Genomic DNA, 9817 nt, shown 5'->3' with positions numbered 1-9817 from the left:
GCCCCCCGGTGACCGAAGCTCCCAGCCTCTACTTTTTTTATTTATTTTTTATTCTGGGATTTATTTACCTTCTATAATTGAAACTTTGTAGCCTTGAGAGGAGCTCAGAGCCGGCCAGCGTGGGCGGGAGGGAAGCTTAGCTTCCTCCTTCGCCAGGGGCAACCCACGCCTCCTGCTCGCTCCAGCTCAGTGGCCACGGCCGGCTGAAAGCAGGTATCTGGGGTTTATTTATCTTCTATAATTGAAACTTTGTTGCTTTGAGTAAAGCTCAGAGCCGCCACGGCAGATGGGAAGCTTGGCTTCCTCCATCATTGGGGCAACCAAGCCTTCTGCTTGCTCCAGCTCCGTGGCTGCCGGCCACCATCTTAGTTCAGTTAATTTGCATATAGGCGCTCTGATTGGCTGGTGGGCGTGGCTTAAGGTGTAGCAAAGGTACTGTCAATCTGCATGTTTGTCTTTTATTAGTGTAGATTATTGTATGTCCTTTCTCAATCCCCTTGCTTAGTGAATTTGCCTGAATTACAATCTGAAAATTCTTTGCCATTCTGCCATGTTGTTCTCTCTACCAATTAGTTTGTCCACCCAGTGTTTCTTAGTGAATATTTTTCTTGCATTTATTTGGAATTTGGAATTTGTTTTTGTAGACACACTGATCTCCCCCCATCCCCAATATCTGTCATGACTTTTTTGTTCATACTTAATGACCAAACTACTCAAAAGTATATCTTTGTCATTTATAGCAATGTGGTATTTTAAAGGGAAATTGCAGGAATGTGGATTTTATTATTTCTGCTTGAAAAGGAGGTTATAACTTTGATAGGAAGCTTTTATTTGTGTGTTTTAGAGCCATGAAAAAGTAGCAGTGTGATTGAAATGTGTCTTCTAGTTTGACTTCTGGTACTGTTTGTTGGCTCTGTTTTTGAAGAAACCCATTTATGCAAATGTTTTGGATCCTTTACTATTCAGTTTTATTATTTTTTTCCTTATTACGTAAGTAATGCATGTTTACTAAGAATTTGGAAAATAAATTTCCATTGGTCATATATCAGGGATCTCTTATTTATAGGATTAAAAATACTAGAATCAGATAATATTTAGAGATCAGGTTGTCTAGGCCCTCTTTATTTAAGTGAGCAAAGCTGGGCTCAGATAGTAGTAGAAACTCCACCTGAGAGAAATTAAGCAGGGGCCAAGTTTCCTAATAGTATGGTAAGTATATTTTCAGGCTAGTTTTAAGCAAAGTTGGAAGGTTCAACATTTGATGGGAATTTTAAACTTAAAGAAAAGCTGCTGCAACTTATTTCTTGTGATTTTACTGTAATATTAGCTTTCTTTTTTTATTTTTGGTTGCAGTTGGTATTTGTTAATGTCATTTATATAGTAGCTTTTCTAAAAAGGAAAAATGCAGAAACATCTCAAAATATTATACAAACTGATATAACTCTATGAAAGCTACATTAAAGAATTAGGGGAGGAACTCCCATTTGACCCAATAATCCCACTTCTAGGAATATATCTCAAGAAACTAAAAACACCAATCAGAAAGGATATATGCACCCCTATGTTCATAGCAGCACAGTTCACCATACCTAAGATTTGGAAACAGCCTAAGTGCCCATCAGCAGATGAGTGGATTAAAAAACAGTGGTACATCTACACAATGGAATACTACTCTGCAGTAAAAAAGGAGTTCTTACAATTTGCAACAGCATAGATGGAACTGGAGAGCATTATGCTAAGTGAAATAAGCCAGTCAGGGAAAGATAAATATCACATGATCTCATTCACTATGGATTGTAATGAACAACATAAACTGATTAACAAAAACAGATCCAGAGAAAGAGAATCATAGATCAGCCGGGCAAACCTCAGAGGGAAGGTAGGGGAGGGTTGGAGTAAGGGAGAGAGATCAACCAAAGGATGTGTATGCATGCATATAAGCCTACTCAATGGACACAGATACCAGGGGGTTGAGGAGATGAGGGGTGGGGAATTATGGGGGGATAAGGACACATATGTAATGCCTTAATAAAGATATTTAAAAAATAAAAGTTCCCTCCAAAAAAAAAAAAGGCGAGGTGGGAAGTGGGTACTGGAAGGAAGGCCCAAAGCTATGGCATTTCAGAGACATGAGGGAAAGCTGAATAGTGGCCATGGACTTGGAGTCCATTTAAAATATTACTACCCAAGAAAAGATCCAGCTTGACTTCCTCATCGTTCCCCTCCTAAACCTTAGTACCAGGCAGGGAGTTCCCGGACTTGTGTTTTAAGCTGTTTTTATAGCCTTGGACTGACAGATTTTTGACTCTATGACATGAGTTCAGTGCAGCTATCTCCTGACATTCTGTTTGGCAAGATGGGGAAACAGAAAATAGCCCAGTTGTTGAGTCAGAATGGATTTGCCTTCAAAATCCCATTGTGTATAAGGTTCTGAACTGCTTAGAATTTAAATTTCCTTCTCTCCAAAATAGGTACATTATCTCCCACTCACATGACTGGCATGAGGAGTCAAGTAATTACACACTGAAAGTGTGTGTATGCAGAAAGCAAAGGGCCCCGTAAATGTCAGTTTCCTTTTTGTTTGATAAAAGGGAGCAGAACTGCCCTGGAAGAGGTTACTGGCCCCTGTAAGAGGAGCAAATTGCATGACTTCCATTTCCTTTTCTTCCATTCCTAAGTTGTAATAGTTATTACCTATTAAAATTTATATGTGAGTCACCAGTGATAGGAACATGAATAGGGGGACTGTCCTGGCCTCAAGGAGTGCGTCTTCTTGCTGAGACACTTGACACATTGCTAGCGTACAGTGTGGAGAGTGCTCTAAGAGATGGTGGTTTAGGAACCCAAAGGAAGGAACTATCCTGGTCTTCAGGTTTGAAGGAGAGAAGACAAAGCAAGAATTGGGCAAAGCTTCAGAGAAGCAGGGACATTTCACTAGAACACCAAGGGGTGAGTGGAAGATAACAGATACATGGGGACGGATGGGCTCTTCTAGTCAGAACAGTGTGAACAAAGACAGTTGGCTGATTAGGAACATGTTTGAGTGAGCCTTGCAGTGGGCCGACACAGCAAGCTTGCAAGTTTTTCTTCTTTGGTGGCAATCCTTCAACTTATAAGTCCCAGGACTTAAAATTCCATCCCTAGACCCATTTACTCTCCCCGCTTTCCTTTCCTCTTTGGCCCTTTTCTTCTACTCTACTCCTTGCACTTTGCCCCCCTTGACAGGATGTGGATAGAGTTTTCCAAGTTTTGCATTTTCTTCTTGTCCAGGAAGACAAATGCATAAGCCCTTTCGTCAAAAGGATTTTACTACTAATCTCTCTGAGGAAACAGGGTGACCAAAATAGTCAGCCTGAGTATGTCATAAGAGTCCCAGACTTCCAAGTCTTTGAAGTCATGGTCCCTGAACATTTCTCTCAGAAACTGAAAGCACATTTACTTCCAGTCCTCAGTGTGATTTTCGCCTGTGAGGCTTACCATATTCCCTGTTTCTCCTAACCCTGCACTTAAAGGCCATCTGACTCCTACCTCTGTGATACTCCTTTTTTCCAGTCCATTGTTATGAGGAACACAAAAGACTAACCAGTAATTGATAAGTGCCATTGTCATGAGACAATTTCTAGCTTTGAGGATCTCTCATCATACAGGTTCCTTTTCCCTTTTAAATTTTCACTCTCTTAAATTATCTTCAAAATGAGTAAATAATGATGTAAAAGCTATTTCGTGCTAATTTTTATTAAAGGATACAGATTGTATATACAGAATAATGACTAGTAAGCACACATAAATATGCACAGCAACAAAAATATGGTGTCAGATTTGTTTTAGCAGTTGCACATTGGGAAGTGCTTTGTTTTCTAAATTTCCCAGTGAGAAAAAATGAGAATATATAGCTTTTAAAATAGGAAGATAAGATACTATGTATGTATTTATTCAATTAAAGTAGTCCTGGGGGTTTTCTGTTTTAGGTTAAAACTGTGATTGGAAAGCGTAGGTTGCTGTGATGTTGGATTTTGCTCAGGATGTTTACAGGAAGTTTTTCTGAGGTTATGCTTTTAGCATTTACTTACAGGGACTATAAGAGCTTTAAAAGTTTAGTCAGAAATGACCTGATGAGGTCTTTGTTTTAGAAAAATTAATTGCTACAATACTTTTCCCTTATCTGTCTAATTTCTGTTCTTGCTACCATACTTTTTCGTTATCTAACTTTTTTAAAGGATGGATTCGTAGATGTTGGGAAAGAGATAATTCAAGGCCAGGGTTACCAAAACCAATTACAAATTGAAAGAAATATAATCCATAATGTTGAAACTAAAAGCATGAGCCACAGAATGAGACAGGCCTGAATTTGAATCCCAGCACCATGATGATTAGCTGTGTAGCCATGAACATGTTGCTTAACTTTTCTGAGCTTTGGTTTCTTGATTTGTGAGGTTGGAATAATCATAATACCTACCTCAAGGAACTGTTATGATGATTAAATGAAATAACATATGAAAATACTTAACATAGAGCCTGGCACAGTGTGAGAAATCAATGTATTATTTATTGCTATAACATATATAACTCAGCTTTTTAAATCCACTTCTATTCTTTCCACACAAATCAATTGTTAAAATATTTACATCTCATCAATGGAGTATTCCACCTCCATGTGAAAACTTTTTATTTATTTATTGGAGGCAATCAGGCAGGCAGACAGGCAGGTGAGTGGTTAGGATCCAGCAGTCCTGGATTGCGAGAGGGATGTCCGACTGCCGGTTTAGGCCTGATCCCTGTAAACTGGCAGTAGGACATCCTTCGAGGGGTCCCAAATTGGAGAGGGTGCAGGCCAGGCTGAGGAAAATACCCTCCCCAGTGCGTGAATCTTCGTGCACCAGGCCACTAATTGGTTAATAAAATTATATAGGTTTCAAGTGTACAATTCTATGATACATCATCTTTATGTTGCATTGTGTGCCTACCACCAAAAGTTAAGTCTTCCTTCATTATATATTTGACCCCCTCTACCCTTAAAATGGGGAAATAGCATGGGAGTGGATTTCATTTTTAACTGTCTGTCTTCTACAAAAGGACAGCAACTCTCAGCATTAGTAAGTGGTAAGGAAATGAGAGCATTTGTAGGAAGAACACATATTGTTGAGACTTAGTAATAATAAACCCTGGTTATAATTTTAGGTTTCCAAAGTTTTAAAGAAGTAGAAAGGGGGATAAAAGAAAAGTGAATGTTTGAGTATTACCTCTTCCTGCAACTGAAAACCATGCATCTGAAGAACTGATTCAAAGAAATCATTGTTTTTACACTTATTTGATCACCTTTAAGGATATTCTTCAAATCTAAAATAGTTAATATTCTGCTGTAATGTTGACACTTCAGTATAAAATTACAGAAGAGAAAAAACAATATGTAGAAGGATAAAATTATATATTTTTTTAATGAGAAGAGTTTAGAAATAGTGTATTTAGAAGTAAATTAAGAAAAAAACCTGTCATAGAAGTTGTGTTGTGTAGGTTTGCTAGTTTCGTTTTCATTAATAGTAGGCAAAATAGTATAACTTTGAGGAAATAGGTTTTAGTAAAAAAAAAAAAGAATTCTGGTTTGTTTACCTCCATACAAAAACTTCTTCCCCCTCCCACTCCTTCTCTTCTTCCTCCTCCTCTGAAATGAGCTCGTCAGAGAAAGACAAGTGCCATATGATTTCACTCATATGTGGAATCTAATGAACAGAATAAACTAACAAGCAAAAGAAAGAGAGAGATTCGTAGATAGAGAGCAGGCTGACAACTGTCTGGGGCTGCATGGGTGGTCATGGGGAGATTAAGAAAAAAAGAGAAAAAATCTCTTTTTAATGTTTTCTGTGTAATTACAGGGTGTAGGAAAAAACAAGATTGTTGACAGATTCCTTCATCTGCTCAATAGACCCCGAGAATATATCCAGCTGCACAGGTAAGAGGAAAAGCCCCATACCTCTTAAGATCTGATTTAATCATTTAATTTTCCTCAGTACAACTTAAAAATACTTTTTAAAAGTCCAACTGTACTAGTATAAACCAGTTTCATTTCTGTTCCTCCTGCTGTTATCTCTCCTTTCCTTAAAAGGTAATAAAACCAGGCAAAATTTATTTTTAAAGTGACTAATACTTTGTAAACATGAATTAATAGATATTTTGTGGACAGAGAGTAATGAACTTTATATTCTAGGAGCAGATTTCATCAACATAAAGGCTCTTAAATTAGAAGAAAAATAGGTAGAGGCAAATCCCACTCTAATAGGAAGCTAAAATAGCCCCCAAGGGAAACAATAAACTATGAATCCCAGGTATGAGATAAGGAACCAAAAAATATGGAAGAAATAAGTTAGTTTCTTTGCCTTCCTTGAAAACACTTTTTACCTAAATTTGTGTGGTCATAATGCTGTTTCAGGGATAGTTTTTAATCAAATAGATTTTCTAGATGTGAATTGTTTTTAGATTTATCAGTTAACCTATTCCAAATCTTTTAAAAATTAAATATAAGCACGTCAATAGAGGGGACTGAGGAGGGAGGGACAGAGAGAAATTAAGGAATATACCAAGTAATAAGCAACTTAAAACTAGATTAAATTGTTATTGTTTTGAACCCAGGAGATAAAAAAAAACATCGTGTAGTGGAAAAAACATTGGATTGAATTATAAGAATTGTTTTCTTGTTTGGGTCCTTTCACTAAATAATTATGTGTTCTTAAAAAATAATTGTAGAAGAAAAGAAGGCAGAGTTAGTGGGCCAAAAGAGAAGAGAACCAAAGTAAAATAGAAGAATGGTCAAAACCTCCTACTTGGGATTTGAAGGAGTAACTGGCGCTAGATTAGTCATACCACAGTAAGGTTCACAAGCACTGGGAAAAGAACAACCACCAGAGATGGCTGTGCACTGAACAACCACTGGAACTCCCGCATGGTCAGGGACTTAATTAAATACTCCTGGTATTCACATTAAAAGCTACTCTACAGCCACCCTTGCAGAGTTTAAAAATAAGCCTTAAATAAATAAGGATGCTTTCTATTTAACATTATTTAGAAGTTTTTCTCATATAAAATGACTTTTGTATGAATTTTTCTCATACAAAATTAACTGCTTAGCTGAACAGATTTAACCTTGAGTGGAGGAAGACTATAAAATCCAGATATTCAACAACATAGTAGTCATAATGTTAATCATTCAGTGGAAAATTGCTAGATACACAAAGAAGCAAGAAAATTGTTTAATAGAAATAGACTCTAAAGTGGTAGATAATGAAATTAACAGACAAGGACTATAATATAATGCCATGAATATGTTGTAAATTTCTTCAACCTGATAAGAGACATCTATGAAAAACCTATGACTAACTTATAGTTAACGGTGAAAAACTAAATGCTTTTCTCCTATGATTCTGGAAAAGGCAAGGATAGTCAGCATTATGCTGGAGATCCTAGCCAGTGCAATAAGGCAAGAAAAAGTAATAAATGGCATACATGCTCAAGTAGAAGAAGTAAAACTGGCTCTTTTTAGAGATGACATGATTGTGTGTATAGAAAATACTAAGAAATCTACACACACACACAAAATCAACTAATAGGTGAATTGAATAGGGTCACAGAATACAAGGTGAATGTAAAAAAAATCAAATGAACAATAGGGAAATAAAATTGTAAAAGTACTATTTACAATAGCATTAAAACATGAAATACTTAGGAATAAATTTATCAGCATATGTGCAAATTTTAATTTGCTAATTTTAATAGGTGAAAATTATCTCAACTTTTAAACTTCTGTAAGTCACCTGTATAGTTCCAGAAAATTTTTAGCCTATTTCCATATCTTCTCATGGTTCTTTTTTGTATTAGTGATGCCTTATATAAACCTAGGAGTTTTGACTCACTTTTATAAGAAAAAAAAGAATATACTATATCAAAATGGCTAGATGTTATAGGAGATATAGAATGGATTAAGAAATAAAACCTCTATATTTAAGGAGCTGTAATACTGTTCTTTGTAATTATTTCAATTTTTCATGTTCACTGAATATGAAAAACTTATTTTTTCCCTTACCTTTTAAGCATTTCCACCATTTTTTTTTTTTTAAGTTTCGGAAAAATAATGAAAGAATCAAAGTATTGAACTAGTTTGCTAGTTCTCACCTTAATAACTTTTTATAACATATTACTGTTTTAGTTTTTGAGCCATGGCAAGACCCATATTTTACAGTTTAAGGATGATTCAGTGAACATTGCAATTGTTCATTCTTAGGAGAATTTGTGCTGCTTTATTTTGTTAACATTGTGTTTCATTTTCACTGTTTAACAGTGCCCTTAAAATATGTAACTGTCTGAAAGTTTTAATGAATGTATATACTGCTGCCACTTAAGCATATGATGTCAATTTAGAGCAAAACCAAATAATTTAAATTTTATATTTTAAAATAGTTAAGCAGAAGGCCAACTTTTTCTTTCTTTCTTTCTTTTTTAAAATATATTTTATTGATTTTTTACAGAGAGGAAGGGAGAGGGATAGAGAGTTAGAAACATCAATCAGCTGCCTCCTGCACATCTCCTACGGGGGATGTGCCTGCAACCCAGGTATATGCCCTTGACCGGAATCGAACCTGGGACCCTTCAGTCTGCAGGCCGACGCTCTATCCACTGAGCCAAACCGGTTTTGGCGGCCAACTTTTTCTTAAGAATGACTTCAGAACTTGAAATCAGTTCTCAAGTTTATTCCCCAGAAAGAAGTCACTTTTTATGAGAATCTCTTTTTATAATGGGATAGTTTTTCCATTTCTTTATATTGGACAAAATATTTTTAAAGAAAGGTATATTAGGCTCAGCTACCTCAGTCAGTTCTGATTATAGATTATGGAGGTTACTTAATCAGCAGAAAAGGAGGCAAAGAAATATAACTGATATTTAATAATTATTCTTGGGTGTATGTCACACTCATTGTAAACAGGTCTTTTGCTTATGATTTAATTTCTTTAATAGTTGTAAGAAGTTTTGATGCATCTTATTTTTGTAGGAATTATTCCTTCTAATTATTGGTATAAAGTTGTTTATAATATTATCTTGTGATTTAAAAAAATGTTTTTATTGATTTCAGAGAGGAAGGGGGAGGCGATAGAATCATCTATGAGAGAGAATCATTGGTTGGCAGCCTCCTGCACGCCCCCCCCCTTACTGGGGATAGAGCCCACAACCTGAGCATATGCCCTGACCGGGAATCGAACCATGACCTCCTGGTTCATAGGTCGATACTCAACCACTGAGCCACACTGGTCAGGCATCTTGTGATATTTTAATATCCCTGGCTCATTCAATGATATCTTTATTTTTATTCTTGGTATTGGTTATTTGCCTTCTCTCTTTCCTTCATGATCAATTTTGCCAATCCTATTGGTGTGTTCAAGCAACCAATTTTTGTCATAGTTGAAACTCTCTTTTGTATTTTTCTTTTCTCTTTCAATATTTCTGATTTTATCTTTATTGTATCCTTCCTGTTGTTTTCTTGGGTTTAGTGTGTCCTTTTTAAACTTTTTAATATGTATGCTTAAATCATTGATTTTCAACCTTTAATCTATATATGTGTTTGAGGCTATCTATTTTTGAATCTCTCTTTGGGTTTTAGTGTTTTCATAAACTTCTCTTTGAGTCTCAGTGTTTGCATCTCTTGAGAGGAATAGACAGCATTTCTAATATCTCTTTTATTTCTATACTAGAGGCCCAGTGCACAAAATTTTGTGCACTCGGCGGGGGGGGGTCCCTCAGCCTGGCCTGTGCCCTCTCACAGTCTGGGACCCCTCAG

The 9817-nt window shown here is 36.2% G+C and overlaps 1 protein-coding gene across 1 annotated transcript in view; it reads left to right on the top strand.

Annotated features, from left to right (window-relative positions):
• Positions 1-9817, top strand: part of VWA8 (von Willebrand factor A domain containing 8) — a 368307-nt gene that overhangs the window by 160773 nt on the left and 197717 nt on the right. Inside the window, exon 18 of the mRNA XM_015559449.1 lies at positions 5871-5947. Within this exon, the coding sequence (XP_015414935.1) occupies positions 5871-5947 (77 nt within the window). The remainder of the gene's footprint in view (positions 1-5870; positions 5948-9817) is intronic.

The sequence above is a fragment of the Myotis davidii genome, unplaced genomic scaffold (genome assembly GCF_000327345.1).
Source record: "Myotis davidii unplaced genomic scaffold, ASM32734v1 scaffold70, whole genome shotgun sequence".
In the NCBI taxonomy this organism is placed as follows: domain Eukaryota; kingdom Metazoa; phylum Chordata; class Mammalia; order Chiroptera; family Vespertilionidae; genus Myotis; species Myotis davidii.
This window is presented reverse-complemented; position numbering and strand designations above follow the sequence as displayed.